The sequence below is a fragment of the Bidens hawaiensis genome, unplaced genomic scaffold, assembly GCF_021521415.1.
Source record: "Bidens hawaiensis isolate Kalapana, Puna unplaced genomic scaffold, B.hawaiensis_p1.1 tig00018666_1, whole genome shotgun sequence".
NCBI classification, from domain to species: domain Eukaryota; kingdom Viridiplantae; phylum Streptophyta; class Magnoliopsida; order Asterales; family Asteraceae; genus Bidens; species Bidens hawaiensis.
The window spans coordinates 183,011-202,796 of NW_027492828.1; the positions used below are offsets into that span (position 1 = coordinate 183,011).

The window sequence follows — 19,786 nt, forward strand, 5'->3', positions numbered from 1 at the left end:
AGGATGTAAAACGTCGTTGCCAATTGGTTGAGGTTGTTGTTGGAATCAACGATTAGGGATGAGCTCATTACTGGACTACTGGTATAGAAATTCGCAAAAAATAAACCTATTCCAACTATTCGCATGCAAATATTGGTTCGAAGATATGTCGAGTTTTTAGTCAACATAAAATACTAAATATTTTGGCTCTTTTATTTCCTTATCTAACATCAACATTAACTATTCCCATAAGAACAAGCAAATGGCCAAATTAACAAATCTATAAATACCACAAAATAAGCTAAAGGAGTAAACTAGAAAGAACCTAGTTATACATTTGGTTTAGAGACGATCGAAGAGCTAAATACACAGCACTCCATCCGGCTTGTGTTGGATGAACCGTGTCCCAGAAGAACGTTGAATCAGGTTTTTCACAAACAGTATACAACTCCTTCCCATTTTCGTCCAGATTACCACAGTGTACACCACTTCTTGTGCCTATACAGCAAGGCTTATATGGAGTATCAAACTTCAAGTTCCCTGAATTCCACAAATTCATATAAATCCCAAGGACACAAAATGTCCCACAAAATTACCGAGTTATTTAAATTTGAACCAAATTGAAATTTACATAAATAGTTGATTTGAATCGAATTTGAATGAAGCAAATTATATGAAAATAAATTTAAATTATAAAAAATACAAATATATTTATTTTTTTGATAGAAAATTTGTACAAATATAATCCGAAGCGGTATGTATAACATCAAACTAATTTAATTAAAAAGATACATTCCTGGAGTACAAGTACAAATTTTGTTAATATATATATTATAAAATTAATTCAACTTAAAAAAATAGTATAAAGTATAGAAATATATGCATATATATAACATGAAAATAAAGAACCAGTTTTACTTATTCGGTTCAAGTGATCGGGCCTTTTGGACTGAACACGGGCTTATTCTGGATTTGTTATCGAATATTAGAACTAAATGAAAATGATAAAGAATTAGAGATACCTGTAAGATCTCCTTTGCTAGTTAACACCGTGTTGAACGCGCTAAAGTTATCAAGAATGAGAAAGCTAGAAGCTTTGGTGTTACTGTTCAGTCCTGTCACAGCCTGCTGCAACAACTGGTTATGGAAATTGGCTGCTGTGTTCTGACTCTCCTTGCATTGTTGATATGATGTAGTGACGGTTTCTTGGGGGAGGCATCCTATCGGCTGCAGGTTAGCCACCAACACTCGGTGTACGCCCATATCATGAATTGCCTTCATATTGATTGCTGTTTGGTTGATAACTTTTGTAATGAATGCAGGCAGATCCTGCATATTATACAACCGTTTCGATAACATAATTAATCACATAATCTAGATAATTATATGCATATTATGTTTGTTAGGGAATTAGTTCATAGATTTGAAAACTTTGATGAATATTAATGTATTTATCTTCCTTTATGAAACTTTGAATCTTCAGACACTTACATAATAAACAATTCAATAACATGATTACAATGAGGAATCTATAAGCAGGGTCATTAAACGGGTTAAGTTCATAGGTTGGCAGGTCAAACTTGACACGAACCTGAATGCGACACAAATTCAAAAATCATGTAAAACACGTGAATCCGAACACAACACGGGTTTTGCGGTTTGACACGAATATGACCCGTGCATAAAAGTATTAAGAAGTACAATAACAAAAAACTACGAAATTGGTATTAATTTTTCATATTAATTAATACTTTAAAATTATAGATTTAAATCCAAAGATACAAATGTATATGAAATAATCATGTTTATACTATAAAAAACCTAATGCTCAGTCTTCTTTCATTTTTTTAATTTTGAGATAAAATGTTCACTCAGTTTAAGTTATGACATAATAATTTAATATATTTTTGATTTATACATATAAACCAGTTAAACAGGTCAACCAACAAACCTGCCAAGTTAACAGACCACGGCCTGTTTAAACTAGTCCGTAAATGTTCATGGGCATAGACTATCTTTCTAAGTACCTTTTGTAGTTTATTAACAAAACTGTGTTTTCAAAAAGATATATTCTACCCTTTGCAATAAAGGAAGTACGTTACGGGAAGTTACCTGCTCTTTGCCACCAGCCAAGGTGTAAGCCCCGTGGTCATTGCCCGAGACCATTACAAGAGCCAAAGACGATTCTAAATCCCGCTTTGTGTAGACACCCTCTTTAATAAACCCTTCAAGAAACCCAATCTGGGGGGTCATGTTTGGCTGAAAGTTGCCAGTGTCAAACACCCCGGTTCCACCACAAGCAAAGTTCACTCCGCCTCGCAACTTGCCACGCGCATATTTTCTGAATGCATACGGCAATGGAGACTTGATCCCCATAAACTTGGCTGCAAATTTATAGCATATTAGAGAATATCCATGTAACTATCTTTATGTTATATATTCTTTTAATTTGGCTCATAATTTGTGTTTTAAGACATGCACCTATTTAAATGATTAAATATTGTATTGTAATTACTAATTACTCTGGTTAAAATTGTTGAGTAATATAATTATTCTAGTTTTTTTTTAGTTTGTATGTTCATTATATATACATTAAAAGACAACTATCTTATGCTTTAACTGTTGTCATCTTTGCTAATTTAGTTGTACATTTCTCTCAAAGCTTGGTTTGATAACACCTGAGTCAAAAGCTTAGTCAAGAGGTTTCATTATTATTTGTGTGATGACACATGCCATCTGAATTCAAAAGTGAGTGATAAGGTTTCGTTATTCTCAATTTCTCATTAGGAGTGAGTTACTCTCTCTCTCAATTACATCCCACCGTTTCATTTTCTTTATACCAGCCACCATTGTCTTCAACCACCAAGGTCATCACCGCCATCGTGTTCAACATCCCATCTGTTGTTGCCGGCTTCCATTTGGAAACCTAGGTGGCAGCGGTGGTCCGATGGCCTTTACTAAGGTCGTCACCACCATCGTGTCCATCTGTTCGACATCCCATCTACGTTCCCGGGTTCCATTCGGACACCCTAGGTGGCGGCGGTGGTCCGTTGGCCTTTTAGTGGGGAAATAATCGGAAGGGCTGTGGGTGTTGTGACAGCGAGGGTCCGGTGTTGGTGGCGTGGTGGTGTTTTACATTTTATGGTGGTCTCTGGATTCTGTTTCAACCTTTCAACCTGACCTACCGTTAGCGGTGGTGGTGATGTTCCGTTGGTATTCTACGGCCTCTGATATTGCAGATTTGCGGTTGGTCGGTTGGGTGTTCACGGCTTACCTGCTGCTGTCGGGTTCTATTTGTTAACGACGTTTGCCGGTGGTGAGCCCCTTGAGTTTGTCTGATTATGGGTTCAAATGGTGAGATTGTTCTCATTTTAGTGGTGGTATTTGGGTGTTTATGGCCTGAATGGTGTTCAAGGTTGCGTTGCGTGCCATCGGTTGTTATTGGTCGGTATGTTTTGTAAATGTCATTGGCTTGAGTGTACATTGTGCTTCACGTATTGTACAACATGTACTTAAATTGGTTAATTTATGCAGTAATTGTTGGTATCTTCCTGTGGGCTTTAGCCCATCGGTTGTTGTTCATTGTTGGTGGTATTTGGTTTGGCTTTCTTTGTGGTTACTATATTGCCAGCGACTTTTGGGTCGTCTATGGTAGTTGTGGATTTGCAGCATGTGGGGGTTCGAGGTTGTGATGATTGCCTGAGGTCTGAACCTCTTCAGATAGATTGATGTTTATATAACTTTGAAGCGATGGTCTAATTACGGGTTGATATGACGAGACTGTACTCAATTTAGTGATGGTTTATGGGTGTTAATGGGCTGAAAGGTGTTCAAGGTTGCTATGATGATAGTTTGAAATTGATCTGAGCATACATTTATGGTTATAATTAATGGAAAATGGTATAAAAGTACATCATTGATCAATGGTTTTCTTTGTGTTAGTATTTGTAAATGTTTGTGAATACATGTAATGAAAACTATGTACGGTATTAAAAACTTTGATTTACTTCAAGCCAGATGATCAAAATCGAAAACTTTGATTTACTTCAAGCCAGATGATCAAAATCGAGACTCTCGATCACCAAGATCTAAGATTCGGCTATGGTTTCACAACCCCCGCGTTGAAATACTAGTTTCATTTAAATCATACATTCATACCTCTATATATGTCATTACATCTAAAATATTTTAGTGGATCGATGATGTATATAAAATAAGGTGTCTCTAGGAACCACAAGAAAAATGTAAGAATGTAGAGTTGTGGATCATCAAGGCTCAAGCATGTGTGTTGTGTAGTTTATGTTTTTTTTGTCTCTTGCTTCTTCCTTAGTCTCGCATCACTATTTATATATATAAGGTTTGAATTAGATACAAATGAAATTAGAGTGCTAAACGTGAAAATCAAGTAAAGTAATTATATATACAAGTAGAATAATTATGTAATTACATTATGATGTAATTACATAATTATTCTACTTGTATATATAATTACTTTACTTGATTCTCACGTGAAATACAAATTATTAGAACTGAACTTGACATCTAATCAGTCTTCTTACCGATCGACTGGTCACAAATGATAAAAAAAAACTACATCACAACATAAATAATATAAACTGTCTATATCTTATTTTAATCAAAATATGAAAATACTTGGATTTGTAACCTATAAAAAATTAAATAATTAAAATATGAAATAATGAGATTTAAAAAAAAGTTAACTCGTGTCCCACCCGGTTCACTAGTCAAACCAGTAATTGGTCGGTTCGAATGAAAGCGGTTAAAAGAGACATCACTGAACCGGCTATAATCACAAAAGTTTCAGCGAAAAATTTGTGGCAATATATCCACGTGTCATTATTTTAAAACATAGGTGGCACCTTCACAACCTAGCAACAAACATATATCACCCAAAAGGCCAAAACTAAAATGTCACAAATAATAATACTGAAATTAAATACAAAGAAAAAGAATAATAGAAAAGAAGAAGAAAAGCAATGATATTTAAGCCTACTCACCCCACCACTTTATTGTTGGACACAATGACTCAGCGGGAATCATATCACACACCCTCTTTAAATAGATCAAATTCATTTCTTTCATTTTTAAAAGTCTTCGTCTAAAATACAAAATTTGAAAGTGTTCATAAATAATTAAAACCATACTCTGATTCATAGTTTAACAAATTCGTTCAAACGAGCCGATTGCCTCTAATGTTTATCGCTTATGTTAAAATTTAAGAATATTTTGGGAGACATTGAAACTATTATTAAGGATTCAGTCCAATACCAAGAATTAAGCTAAAAATCGTGTCACCATAAATTATGCATTTCATATATTTGTATTTATAGTATTTCTAGAGTTTAGCTCTTGTATCTATATATACGTCTCATTATAATATTCTATTCAAATTGTGGTTGATCAATTCTAATAACTATTTAGAACGGGGTACGGAATATACCAACATAATCGGTGAGTACGCGGCCGTCGGAAAATCTTCCGGCAGGCTTCCCAGGGAAAGTGAGACCATAGGGTGGTTTCCAAGAGCTAGCGTGTTCCTTGGGGTTGTTGCCGGTATCCGCATACGAATCTCCGAATACAAAAAGCTTCAATGGTCGAAACTTAACGTCTGCATGTTTATTATCATCATTTTCATCCGCAAATACCGTTCCTCCTGCATATATTTTGTAATTAGAAACCAGGTACAGGTAGAATATGTTTCCGAATATATATTGCGAATTCAGATTAATATTTACCTGCGAATACGAGGAAAAGGAAAAGGAGGGAGAACGTGAGTTCCATAAGGCCGTACGTACGTCCGGTAGGCTCTCACCGCGGCGTCCGACGTGGCAGGGAAAGATGATGAAATTGAGAAGATGATATGACCATGTATGTGCTATATATATATATATATATATACTAGTTTGAGACCCGTGTAATACACGGGTATATAAAATAAAAAAATAATGTTTAATAATTAAGTGAAACACAAAAAAAATAAACTTGTGCATATTAAGAGATGAATGTTGTATAGTAGTGATTAAAACAATTTAAATATTTACTACCAAATAATAAATGGTAAGAAAGGATAATTTAGATTTAGTTGGTTTTAAATTGTGAGGATTAATGTGAGAGTGACAAGTGGCAAACCACTGTAATATTTTATTAGAGAGTATAGATGTAAGGATGAAGGGGCGGGCTATTTTTTATTTTTAATATTCACCCTTCTAAATTTGGATGATCTAACAAAAATGTTCTAGGTTTATAAAAAATTAAAAAATGATTATGTATCTTATGTGTAGAAGTAACGACTCAGCTTGACTCAGTTTGTTTACGGCCCTACTCATAAGCTACTTGAGTTTGGTATTGCAATATTCAATATTGAGAGTTTATTAGGTATCTCATGTGTTGCCAATCGATCTCCTGTCTAAGTAATTAGTATAAAAAGACGAGCATGGGAGGGGGGGGGGGTTAAAACAAAATTGTCCTAAGAACTGTATGAAGTTATTATAAAATGACACTTGTCTAAGAGGTGAAGGGTAATACATCTAACAAAATCCAGGGGCAAGTTCACAAAGTCACAATTACACGGGGGAAATGTAGCCTACACTAATCTAGGTTGAAACTAAATGTGACGCATCGTTATATGGGGGTTAAATGCACATCCTATAATAGGTTGAAAATTAACCCGATTGGGTTGAAAGCGAACATGACGCACCATTTTATAGGTGTGAGTGCACCATTAAAAATATTTTTAAAGCATAGTTAGATACATTCATACATATAGTTTAAATATGTGTAAATAAAAAAGAAAACATATATAGATACATTGTTTTCTCATTGTTTTTTTTTTTGAACGACAACTTTCATTAAAAACACGACAAACCACTAGTAAGCAACTAGCAATGCCGAAACAAAGAAAGGAACAACAACAAAATTAAACATCAAACTCCAACCATTTTCTCCAATCTAAACCTAACTTTCTCGAACGAGCCTTCACCCAAAAGAAGCTAAGAGATTTGATTTGGCCCACAATCTTCTGCACATTCACCTCCTCATCCTCAAATATTCTGTTGTTCCTAGCTTGCCAAATACACCAACAACCAACCAACAAAATGGATTGAAAGAACCTTTTCCTACTTTTAGGAATGGGGACAAACTTATGCAAATCAAAAATGTCTTTCAAAGAAAAGAAAAAAATTGGTGGAGTCTTACACCAACTTCCAATATGATGCCAAATTAAGGATGAAACAATGCAGGAAGTGAAAACATGTTCACATGTCTCCATAACACTACTGCATAGTGGGCACGTAGTGTTGGCTGGGCTTATGTTCCTTTTTGCAAGTTCCATCAAAGTGGGTAACCGGTTCTGCAGGCATCGCCGTCCGAAAACGTTAACCTTTAGAGGTATCCAACTATTCCAGCAGAAAATATCCGGCCCGTTAGCATTTCCTGAAGATAACAATAGCTTTTTAACTGAAGCCACACTGAATTCCCCATCTTTATCCCCCACCCATCTCCACCTATCTGGTCTATCATGGAGCACAGCCTGACCAATAGTTTGGGACAGAGTGACAAGCTCAGCAATGGCTTCCTCCGTCCACCTATTACGGGCCCAATTCCAGGATCTGACGTTCCGATTTCCGCTCATACCACACCGTTCTTCAACAAAACATCACTTAGTCAATTCACATTTGAAAAGATTAGGATACACATCTTTTAAAGGCTTTTCTTCCAACCACGAATCAAGCCAAAATCTAATCTTTTTGCCATTACCAACAATATCCTTAATAGCACCTCCAATATGCAGATTGGTTGAAATAAGAAAATTTTCAAGTTTAGCAATGGAAGCCCAAGTACCCGATAAACGTTTATTATAAGGAAGAGCTGGCCACTTTCGGTGAGTAAAATGTAAAGCATCAATCACCTTCTTCCACTTTATGCCTCCACCACCACTTAGATAAAAGGGCGATATTAACCTCTTTTAACAGGAAAAGGCCCAGACCTCCATCCTTTTTTGGCTTAGTAACACGCTCCCAAGCCACCCAATGGATCTTTCTACTATGTTCAGTACTACCCCACAAAAAGTTTCTTCTTTTGGATTCCAACTCGTCTATAACTTTCGTCGGTGCCTTGTATAAAGAGAAGTAATAAGTTGGGATGCTCTCAAGCACAGATTTTAGGAGAGTTAAACGACCTCCCATAGATAATGATCTCGCCTTCCAACTAGTTAATCTAGCATCAAATACATCTAATATCGATTGCCAATTGTTGTAGTGGTTCATATTAGCACCAACCTTGATTCCCAAGTGAACAAAAGAGGTCGAACCCGCCTTACAGTTTAAAAAGGAGGCGAAGTTCTGGACCTCCCCATTCTCAGCTTCTGCCCCAATTAAGCAAGATTTTGCTAGATTAATTTTTAGACCAGAAACTATGTGGAAGATTCTTAAAATTCTCGCCAAATTCCTAATATTGTCAAGGTTTCATTCTCCCAATATTAAAGCGTCATCCGCGAATAATAAATTTGAAATTTTAGGACCCCTATTTGGTAATTGCAACCCTTCGAAAAACCTTTGTTCACGAGCATTCTGAAATATCATTGATAGAGCCTCCATACCTATAATGAATAGAAAAGGAGAAATAGGATCTCCTTGCCTAATCCCCCTCTCGCACTTAAATTCAAAAGTTGGAGAACCGTTAACTAGCACCGACGACTTAGCGGAGGAGATGATACCAAGAATCCAGCCTCGCCACATCACTGGAAAACCCATCCTTTCCATGACCTTGTCTAAAAAAGACCAACTAATATGATCATAGGCCTTTTCGAAATCAATTTTCAAAAACATCCCTTTCTTCTTCTTTTTTTTAAGCCACGAAAGGATTTCATTAATTATAAGAGGCCCGTCAATGATTGATCTGCCACTAAGAAAGGCCGTTTGATTTTCCAAAATGACCGAATCCATGACTAATTTTAACCTGTTAGCAAGAACCTTGATTGATAAAAATGTTCTCATTGTGAAGATTAAAAAAAGAAGCTTGTTATGATAATTATTAAATTATGCATTTAAAAATTTGAGTTAATTGCCCGTTTGCCCCCTGTGGTTTGTCAAACTAGCACGTTTGCCCCCAGTGGTTCCGAAATAGCACCATTGCCCCCTGAGGTTGTTTTTTTAGTACCCGGGTGCCCCCAAACATGAACGTCCGTTAGTTTTCACCGTTTGGTGTCATATCTTCTAGGGTATTTTCGTCTTTTAACCCAGTGGTTCCGAAATAGCACCATTGCCCCCTGCATAAAGATGGAACGTCCTTCGATTTCTTCACTTATACACCAAATACCAGCAGATCCTTCAACCCCCACATCCTTCGATTTCTTCTAGGGTTTTCAAACTCATACCAGTGAATCTTTGTTTGAACGATGGCTTGGGAATTAAGGAAGAAATACTCTAACCTTAACCCCCATATAAGATATGGTAAGGTTTAGCACCTTCTTCAATTGCGATTCTTGAAAGGCTGGAATCATTAATTTCAGTTTAAATTTTGCTGTTTATATGTTTTATATGTGTTTGTTTTTGTTTTTTTGTAACAGTTGGACAACCTAATTTGTTCTCTGTACGAATAAACTATGGTGGTGCATTTAGGAACTTTCCGGGTAGAAGATATGCTAATGGTAAGGTTGCATTTATAGATGATGTGGACATAGATGTGTTTTCTGTGATTGAAGTCCATTGGATGTTGCGTGAGCTAGAATTTTTTAAAGATGATGTTCCGCTATATTATCATTTTCAAATACCAGGTAAAGATTTGGATACTGGTTTAGTAGCTTTAGGTAGTGATGCTGATGTGCTTAACTTGTCCAAATATGTGGCTGAAAATAAGATTATTAACTTGTTCATTGAAGAATATAAATCTGATGTGGATACTTATTTGAAATCACCACAATCAACATCTAAGGTTGTTATTGAGGAAATAGATGATGGAGATGCTCATGCTAATGCCATTGCTGTTCCTAGGAAAAAAATGGTTCCTAGAAGAAAATTATTGATGATTGAGTATGGTGATAATGCAAAAGGGGGTGAGAATGCAAAGGATGGTGATAATGCAAAAGGGGGTGAGAATGCAAAGGATGGTGATAATGCAAAAGGGGGTGAGAATGCAAAAGGGGGTGAGCCGGTTGTAGATGGTTATAACTTTGATGATTTTGATTTTTCTACGGTCTACCCAGGGGGTGATAACGAATGTACGGGTGATAATGGGAATGAGGTTGACAATGGTGAGACTGATTGTGGCATCGAGGATTCTAGTGAAGATGATGATTCACAAGATAGTGATTTCAAGGTGGACATTGAAAATGAATATGCGGATGACATGGAAGTTGATATGAGGGACTTCCATGACTATGTAGATGATGACGAGTCATTTGATAGCATGAGTGATGATTCAACTACCGACCTGTCATCTAAGAGAAACAAGATGTTGAGGGAAATCAGACGTAAAGAAAAGGTTAGTGTTATATTCATTGTACTCTTTTGTTTTTTTACTAGTTATTAATTGTGGGATTAACTTGTTGCAGGGCAAGAATCATATGCAAGCTGCAAGATTTTTTGTTGGTCAAACATTTGGAACTAAAAAAGAGGCTAAGAAGCTTGTTGAAATGCAAGCAATTCAAACTAAAAGAAAGTTATCCTATAAGAAAGATGAGGTAAATAGGATTAGAGTCATTTGTGAAGGAAGTGTTCCTCAATTCAATAAAGGTGATGGGCCTTTACAAATATCTGCTAAAAGGGCTAGCCCAAGAAAAAAAAACCCTATTATCAGGCCCAACCAAATACCAGCAGATCCTCCTACTGCCAATTCAATAGCCTGTAGAAAAAGAAAAGAAAGACTTTTACAGGCAGCTTGTCCTTATGTGTTATACATATCTAAGGAGAAAGATTCGGTTGAAACTTGGATGGTGAAGACCTACAAGCCTGAGCACACTTGTGTACAATCAAGAGATAGTCTTTATTTGACTGCCAAGTTCATGGCTAAAGATAAATCGGTGCTTAACCTTGTGGGATCCAACCCACATATTTCTGCGAAAACCATCCAGGAGGAGGTATCAAGGAAGTATGAACTTAATGTTTCCAGACCTAAAGCATTTAAGGCAAAGGTAAAAGCTTCAAAGGAGATCCGGGGTGATTACAAAGAACAATATTCAAAATTGAGGGACTATGCCATGGAGCTCATGAATGCAAATCCAGGCACCACAGTGAAGATTGATGTTGAGTCAGAGCCTAACCCATCTTCTCAAACTAGAGTATTCAAAAGAATTTACATCTGCTTGGGTCCTCTAAAGCAAGGTTTTAAGGCATGTGGGAGGGAATTACTAGGGTTAGATGGGGCTTTTTTGAAGGGATCTTACCAAGGTCAAGTGTTAGTTGCTGTTGGGTTAGATCCTAACAATGGAATCTATCCATTGGCATATGCAATTGCAGAGGCAGAAAACAAAAGTTCATGGACCTGGTTTCTAGAATGCCTTCAAGATGATCTGGATTTACAAAGTAACAGCAATTTCACTTTCATCTCAGATAGACAGAAGGTTAGATCTGTCTTATTTTTAACCTTATGTCTCATAAATTGTTAATTAACATCTTTTATGTTCCTTCTAAATAGGGCTTGATTCCAGCTCTTGCACAAGTATTCCCAGCTGCTGAACACAGATTTTGCCTTAGGCATATACACCAGAATATGAAGTTAAAGTGGAGAGGCAAAGCATTCAAGGATTGCTTGTGGGCATGTGCAACTGCAACAACAGGTAACTTAATCAATTTATGCAGTTAATACTTTTATTGTACTTTCAAGGTTAGATCTGTCTTAATTTATGCAATTGTCAAATAGTTCCTGACTTTATTGAACAAATGGAAGAGTTGAAGAAATTTAATATTGAAGCTTATAAGTGGTTGGCTGGTATTCCACCACAACATTGGAGTAGGTCTCATTTCACAGGTACATTGTTGTTCAAATGTTTCTTAATCAATATGAGGTTTCAATGAGGTAACTTTTTTGTTTTGGTTATAATTGAACAGGAAGAGCACAAAGTGATGTTCTACTCAACAACATGTGTGAGGTCTTGAATTCAAAAACTGTTGATGGGAGAGAGAAGCCTATAATATCATGCTTGGAATTTATAAGAGAATACTTGATGAAAAGGATCATCAATGTGATGAAGGCACAAGATAAATGGAATGGTCCACTAACACCAAAGGCTACAATCATTTTAGAGAGAAATAAGAAAAATGCACCAAGTTGCATTGTAAAGTGGTGTGGTGATAAAAGGTGGCAGGTAACTGGGACTAGAGGTCAATATGCAGTTGATGTGGAGAAAAAGGTTTGCACTTGCAGGAGATGGGAATTGTCTGGAATTCCATGTAAGCATGTTGTTGCTGTCAACTGGGATATGGTTGTTCACAAACAAGAAGTTGGTCCACTAGAGACATGGGTCAATCCATGTTATTTTATGGATACTTGGAAAGAAGTTTACAAGTACAAGATTGGGCCACTGAATGGTCCTAAGTTATGGCCAAAATGTCAGGATCCAACAACATTGATTGCACCATTTCATAGAGCACAAATAGGCAGGCCTAGGAAGAATAGAAGAAAGGACCAGGTGGAGCTTGAAGATAATATGGAAGTTGCTGGAAAATTGACAAGGAAGGGTGGCACTGTAACTTGTAAGATGTGTGGTGATAAAGGGCACAATTCAAGAGGTTGCGGAAAACATAAGAATGTAGCTGGGGATGGAGGTCAAAGTGTTGGTCAAGCTGCTGGTCAAGCTGCTGCTGGAGATGGTGGTGAAAGTGTTGGTCAAACTGCTACTGATATGGATTGTGATGACTCTGTTTTAGGTGCTTTGCTAGGTGATGATGGAGCTGCTCCTGCTAGTTGAAACTGCTTTGATTATATTACTTAAACTTGTTTTGTTATGCTACTTGGTTGTATTAAACATTAGTAGATGTCTTGTTGTCTAAAACTACCTAAAACTATTGCGGCTTATGTTTGCCACCATTTTGGTATGAATTAAGGGTGGATATTAAACATGTTGCTTATGCATTTTGTTGTTAACACTATGTCATGTTTTGATATTAAACTGACTGTGACGTTCCATCTTTATGCAGTTAAAAGACGAAAATACCCTAGAAGATATGACACCAAACGGTGAAAACTCACGGACGTTCATGTTTGGGGGCACCCGGGTACTAAAAAAACAACCTCAGGGGGCAATGGTGCTATTTCGGAACCACTGGGTTAAAAGACGAAAATACCCTAGAAGATATGACACCAAACGGTGAAAACTAACGGACGTTCATGTTTGGGGGCACCCGGGTACTAAAAAAACAACCTCAGGGGGCAATGGTGCTATTTCGGAACCACTGGGGGCAAACGTGCTAGTTTGACAAACCACAGGGGGCAAACGGGCAATTAACTCTAAAAATTTTGATTGATAAAAATGTTAAAATATGTAAAAAGGAAAAAAAGGAACCGGAAAACTAAATGTTTAATAAAATTATAAAGGATAGAAAAGAATAGTAAAAATTAGTAACCAGCAAGACCCGTGAATTTTACTACTCCGTATTACTTTCTATCCTTTAGTTATACCACCAGACCCGTAGAGAAGGGCATGCTCAGATTCAAACAGGGGTGTCGCTTGTTATAGCTCAAACTTCTTAATAAAAAGACTATACAACTATTCTGACTATTATATATGATATTAACTGGTGGTGGACTGGTGGTAATGTTCATACAGGCCACCAACAATTTCAATAAGATAATACAATTACCACAAATTAGGTGATAGTGTCCTTTCTAAGTTTTTATTTACTTTTGTTAAAGATAATTACATATTTAGAAAATACTAAAAATGAAGTATATTTTATAGTCTTTGCCAAATATTGTGATCTTATAGAAGATAAGAATTACTAAGTACTAAACAATTACATAATATTAGAAAAAAATATTTTATTGATAGTTTGGAGTTCGCATAAATTTTACTATGGATTCAAACTTGTATGTGTATGTAAACTTGTGTTCATATTGACTCATTTAGTCAATTTGATACATATGTTATAGTTTGATTGTCGTTTCAATATAGAATTAAATCTCTGACTTTTGTTTAAATTTACTTTCTAACTAATTAAGTATAGAAATTTAGAACTTAGTTGATTATAAATTGGATATGGCTCAATAGTAGAGCACTCACTTTACTAGTGAGAGGTAGGGGGTTCAAACCTCACTACCACCAATTTATATGAGAGATATGAGGGATGACCCTGGCTTGCCAGGGTTCGAGTCCTGATCTCACCCGGTTATACCGGCTCCTCGCTGTCGTGCCATTTGGCGGGCGTGGGGGTCGGGTTTTATCCGGTGAATCCCTCAACAGGTGGATCGCTAGGGGCTCCGTCCGTCCGGACTAGTGGCCGGCTCGGGCTACCTTTAGCCAATGGGGGCCGCGTACGGAGTACCCAGCGTTACTTAGTTGGCCGTTCAAAAAAAAAGTAAAGATAAAAATATGATTTAACATTGTTAAATACCAAAGAACTTCTTGCCTTGTGTGTGAATGATTTCCATACTGAGGTTGGTGATTCGAGACCATATGTGTGTGTATATAGGATTATAAGGGTACGTGTTCCGAGATCAAATAAAAAGAACTCAATCCGTTATCATAACTAGTTGGTCTAGTTGTATGGTGTCACGCTCACAAATGTAAGGTTGTGTGTTCAAATCTTTGCAATACAAGGTAATTTAAAAAAAAAATCTGTTAAATGTATTTAATTTAACACAAATTATAATATGTGTTGTAGTACAAACTCTATAAATTTACCATTTTTATATACTTAATTAATAACTTAGGTCTAGGAGTAACGTATGTTAATTTTCTGTTTATACCCCTTTCGCTTTTCAAGTATTCTTAAAAAAGGAAAGCTAATTAAGAAAATCAATAGATTTTGCGTTTGAATTGTTTTAGAATATTAATGCACGCAGTAATAACATTTGCCAAAGTTTGATAATTTTCGTTCACGTTATCGTATTTCAAGTTCAAAGTACATTTAAAGATGGTTATTTTAGTATGAAACATATGCTTACAATACACGTCAAGAGCAAGATAATCACAAATTCTTTGTACCAAGAATTATCCATCAATGAAACAAAAATTTCATTTAGAGAGAAGAAATAAACATTCATAACTAAGATCGGTACCGGTATGGTACCGAAAATCCCGATCCCGAAAATCACAAATTCTTGGTATTGGTACTGTACCGGTATTTAAGGTAAAATTCGAGAAATACCGGTCCTATACCGTATCGGTACCGAAACTCAAAACTTTAGTACCGATTCGGTAACGGTACCAATCGATACAAGTGCCGAATTTGCTCATCCCTATTCAAAGCTAAAGATGTAAAAAGAATCAGTCCGGGTCTCCGGGACAAGTAAACCGTATTCTAACGGGTCAACTTCACAAAAGAAAAAATAAAAATGTTCGGGTATTCGAGCAAACCTCTTTTGGACCTGACCAAACCCATAGGTTCGTATACTAGTGCATAGTTGCATGCACTAAACCAGTTTTAGACCCCACCTGACCCGATTTAATAAAAAAATTGTTTTACCAAGCCAGTTATAACTTGAACTGAATCAATTTGATAGGTTCAGAGTTCAGACATTTTCCCTTTTAAACTAGTTTATAACCCGAACCGTTTTTGCCAAAACCGGTTTTTATTACCTGTCAATCAACCGGTTTGTGAGCACAAAATATCCTATTCCGGACCCGACCCGGTTTACCCGAGTCGGAACCGATTCTTACTCGTACCCGACCCACGGCTATGACTTGGTATATGATTTTCCCCGGAGCCGTTCCCAGAACCGGAACTGAAACCGGAAATACCCGGACAAATTTCAACCCAACCATACCCTAAACCTGAAAAAAACCCGGTCAAATCCCTGAATATACCCGGAACCAGTTCCTACCCGACGCGGTTTTTACTTTTGTTGGCATACTCGGAACCGGTTCCTACCCGGTTTATGCATCTCTATTACACCTTAATAATTCAAAAGTCGTAATTTATTGGGCCGTAATAACATAACCGAAGTTTGGGCTTTCATAACATGCTGAAAAGATAATACCGAGCCCAGTTGATTTCACGAGGGTCTTGTCTTGTCTTGTCTTTTTGAGTTTGTAAATGCCGTTTGAAATCGTAACGGCTATATTTTATTTAATTTTCAATCATCATATTCAAAATCAAATCAAACTCTTTCCTTTCTTACCTTTCATTATTATTATTCTTTCCATTTCAATTCCAATTCCAATTCCAATTCCATCCTCTCTGCAATTTAATTCTTGACTCTGTGCTTCAATGGCTCCAACACCATCATCATCATCCGCTAAACCGAACCAATTCGGCTTCACATCCAATTCGAAACCAACCCAAACCCACCTCAAAACCCCTCAATCCAAACACCGCCTCAACTTCAACTCCACTAAACCCTCACCAAACCCTAATTCCGCTCCACCGCAACCCGCTGACCACCCGGTTGAAGTCATCGGCAGAATCCGAGACTACCCGGACCGCAAAGACAAACCCGTCTCCATTCTCCAAGTTAACCCCGATTCCCGCTCAGTTCGGGTCAAAACCGATATCGGGTACCGTGATTTCACGCTCGACGGGGTTTCGTTATCGGAAGATCAAGATCTTGATGGGTTTTACAAGAATTTTGTGCAGTCGAGGATTACCGGGGTGAAATTGGGGGAAAAGTGTACGATTATGATGTACGGGCCGACGGGTGCGGGGAAGAGTCATACGATGTTCGGGTGTGCGAAACAGCAGGGGATTGTGTATAAGTCTTTGAAGGATATTTTGAGAAATGGTGATGATGAGGAGGAGGAAGAACAGAAGGTGGGGTTTGTGCAAGTCACTGTTTTGGAGATTTATAATGAGGAGATTTATGATCTGTTGTCGACTAATAGCGGTACTGGTGGGTTCGGCATCGGTTGGTCTAAAGGCAATGCTTCAAAGGTACAATTTTTTTTTCTTTTTTGACTTGGTAGTTATTGAAAAAATTGGATTTTTACACAATATGTATATGCACACCAAGTGTTTGATATATAGCTTAAATGAGGTTAATATGTATATCGGTACAGCGTTTGAAGAGAGGATTGCTAGTAATATGTTGAGTGTTTGAAAATGATGATTTAAGTTATTACAGAATAAATATGGATTTATTAAATAGGATTTGATCTTTGCACCGCATTTTTGCAGACTAAGTGTTTGTTATAAAGCTTAAATGAAGAGTATATGTTTTCAGTTATTACAGAATATAGATGAAATTAAGGCAAAATCAACTGAAATTAGAAAGAAAAATAAGTCCATAATATAAAATTTTGCATTTTTAAAGGTCTTTTAGCTTCTTTGTTATACTTTAAAAACACTTTTTTTTATGCTCTTGCACAATCAAGCTTAAGCTTACTCATTTACCGTATTAGTTGGAAGTAACAATGGTTGATTTGATATTGTAGGTGAAGTTGGAAGTTATGGGAAAGAAGGCTAAGAATGCTACTTTCATATCCGGGACTGAAGCAGGGAAGATATCGAAAGAGATTCAAAAGGTCGAGAAGCGAAGAATTATCAAAAGCACATTTTGCAATGAAAGAAGCTCAAGAAGCCACTGCATGGTTTGTTTTGTTTGTTTGACTTATCAAGTTTTTGATTTTGAAAATGGCTTCAATTAACCTAACTTTGTGTGCAGATAATTCTTGATGTTCCAACTGTTGGTGGAAGGTTAATGCTTGTTGATATGGCTGGTTCTGAAAACATTGAGCAAGCTGGTCAAACTGGATTTGAAGCCAAAATGCAGGTAACAAACTAACTAGTTATAAAGTTCACTAACTTTGAACCTGTGTTGTATGTTTTTGTAATAACTGTTTTGAACTTGCAGACAGCAAAGATCAATCAAGGTAATACAGCATTGAAGAGAGTGGTGGAGTCCATTGCTAATGGCGATTCTCATGTGCCTTTTAGAGATAGCAAGTTAACCATGCTTTTGCAGGTACGTCCTCCATCTAGACCTGTAACGTTCTTTCATGTGCTCATGTGCGTTTATTCGATAAATGAGCAAACTTTAACTGATATTTTTGTTAGTTTAGTTAAATGAACGGACATGAGCATGTGTCTTGTTCATATAAATTTGTTTATGTTCATTGGTTTAAGTTCGTTCATTTATGTTCATTAATATATATTTTTAAAATGTTGGCCCATTGCAACTTAGTCTAGTTTTAAATTTGTAATAACTTTTTACGCCAAACACATTGTTTTTCATATAACATTGTTTGATTGTTTACGTTTGTGTAAGTTCGTTCATTTACGCTCGTTAATGTACTCATTTAACAGCATAAACGTTCGTGAACCGTTCGTTTATACTTTATACTGTTAACGAACAAACATAAATGAACGGTGAACTGTTCGTTTGTTTGGTTGAAGTTAAACGAACAAACACGAACACGCTTTGTTCATGTACGTTCGGTTTGTATGATCATCGGCTAAATGCTGTATGTTTGTATGCATCAACAGGATTCGTTTGAAGATGACAAGTCAAAGATTCTCATGATATTATGTGCAAGCCCGGATCCGAAGGAAATACACAAAACAATATCAACATTAGAATACGGTGCAAAAGCCAAATGCATCGTGCGTGGGCCTCACACACCCATCAAGGGAGAAGATTCATCTTCTACCGGCTGTTCAAGAATCGCAGCCATGGATCAGTTCATTAGCAAGCTGCAAATGGAGAACAGGATACGCGAGAAAGAAAAGATTGAAGCTGAAAAACAATTACAGAAAAAAGAATCAGAAATAGCAAATCTGAAGGCTAAACTTGCAGATGCAGAAGAGAATATGAACCACGTGTTAAGACGGGAACTGGAGAAGAAGATAGAAGAGTGTAAGAAAATGGCTGATCGGGTTGTTGAGATGGAAAGGAAGAAGATGGAACAGAAGATTTGTCAGCAGCAAGAAGAACTGGAAATGTTGAGAAGGCGGTTGGAGGATATTGAATCTGAGTTGAGTCAATCCCGAGAAGTGAAACAAGATGATATTATAGAAGGAACTGGTTTTGCTAAAAAGCTGATGGATTTGTATTCTGATGAAGATCCCGGGATGGAAAAGTCGATGGATTTGGATCAGTCACTCGATTTGGAGATGAGTAGTAAAAGAGTTAATACTAATAATATTAACAGCATACACGCAATGCTCGGGTATCCTGCTATGGAGACTGAAGATGATGCTTATGTCCCGACCGTCACGAGTAAGTCGTTTTTGAGCACTGTGTTTGAGGATGACGAGGAAGAAGTAGAAGAAGTGCAAAAGGATGTGATAGAAGAAAAGATGGTGTATCCTCCACCAGTCTCGGCTTTTAATTTTGATGTAGGCTCTTTATCGACAGCAGGACCCGAGTCTGAGTGTATCCAGGATTCAGCCTCGTCAAGGCAGATGCGTATCCAGAATATATTTACGCTGTGTGGAAACTACAGGGAGCTATCGCAACACCCTCTGCTCCCTGCCACAAACAAGAGTATTGTGTGTGATTCAAAAGAAAACTTAAGCCCTATGATTAATTCAAATGATGTGAAAACTTCAATGGACAAGAAGAACCTCCTCAGCTCACTGGAGAAACTTCCCTTCAGTTCCCTCGAAAACAAGCTTCCGTCCGAATCTTTCTCAACTGGTTGACTGCGTTTCATTTGAATGAACATTCTTGTGACGAGTACATAAAATCGATGTAC

General features: G+C 36.9%; 3 protein-coding genes across 3 annotated transcripts; 1 reads left to right on the forward strand and 2 right to left on the reverse strand.

The window, feature by feature from the left end:
* Nucleotides 1-259: 259 nt before the first annotated feature.
* LOC143556656 (GDSL esterase/lipase At5g03610-like) lies at nt 260-5,781 on the reverse strand. The gene is made up of 7 exons (XM_077045926.1): nt 5,736-5,781; nt 5,441-5,653; nt 4,731-4,783; nt 2,092-2,400; nt 1,499-1,570; nt 1,002-1,338; nt 260-519 (listed from the first exon to the last, which is right to left on the reverse strand). Exons 1-7 carry the CDS (start codon nt 5,779-5,781, stop codon nt 305-307), a joined length of 1,245 nt encoding a protein of 414 aa, XP_076902041.1. The 3' UTR covers nt 260-304.
* Nucleotides 5,782-8,462: 2,681 nt separating this feature from the next.
* LOC143556657 (secreted RxLR effector protein 78-like) lies at nt 8,463-8,942 on the reverse strand. Its single transcript, XM_077045927.1, has one exon. The coding sequence runs from the start codon at nt 8,940-8,942 to the stop codon at nt 8,463-8,465; it is 480 nt and encodes a 159-aa protein (XP_076902042.1).
* Nucleotides 8,943-16,247: 7,305 nt separating this feature from the next.
* Nucleotides 16,248-19,733, forward strand: LOC143556658 (kinesin-like protein KIN-10A). The gene is made up of 5 exons (XM_077045928.1): nt 16,248-17,024; nt 17,525-17,680; nt 17,755-17,862; nt 17,944-18,054; nt 18,576-19,733. The coding sequence occupies exons 1-5, from the start codon at nt 16,365-16,367 to the stop codon at nt 19,731-19,733; spliced, it is 2,193 nt and encodes a 730-aa protein (XP_076902043.1). The 5' UTR covers nt 16,248-16,364.
* Nucleotides 19,734-19,786: the final 53 nt, after the last annotated feature.

Excerpts from the sequence above, each read along its gene's own strand:
- LOC143556656 (XM_077045926.1), bottom strand. The coding sequence starts at position 5,781 with ATGGAACTCACGTTCTCCCTCCTTTTCCTTTTCCTCGTATTCGCAG. Across the intron at positions 4,784-5,440 it reads CGTACTCACCGATTATGTTG|CCGGTTCAGTGATGTCTCTT; the intron begins GTATATTCCGTA and ends TTGTGATTATAG. Across the intron at positions 2,401-4,730 it reads TTCGAACCGACCAATTACTG|TTACATGGATATTCTCTAAT; the intron begins GTTTGACTAGTG and ends ACATAAAGATAG.
- LOC143556657 (XM_077045927.1), bottom strand. The coding sequence starts at position 8,942 with ATGGATTCGGTCATTTTGGAAAATCAAACGGCCTTTCTTAGTGGCAGA.
- LOC143556658 (XM_077045928.1), top strand. The coding sequence starts at position 16,365 with ATGGCTCCAACACCATCATCATCATCCGCTAAACCGAACCAATTCGGC. Across the intron at positions 17,025-17,524 it reads CTAAAGGCAATGCTTCAAAG|GTGAAGTTGGAAGTTATGGG; the intron begins GTACAATTTTTT and ends TTGATATTGTAG. Across the intron at positions 17,863-17,943 it reads GATTTGAAGCCAAAATGCAG|ACAGCAAAGATCAATCAAGG; the intron begins GTAACAAACTAA and ends TTGAACTTGCAG.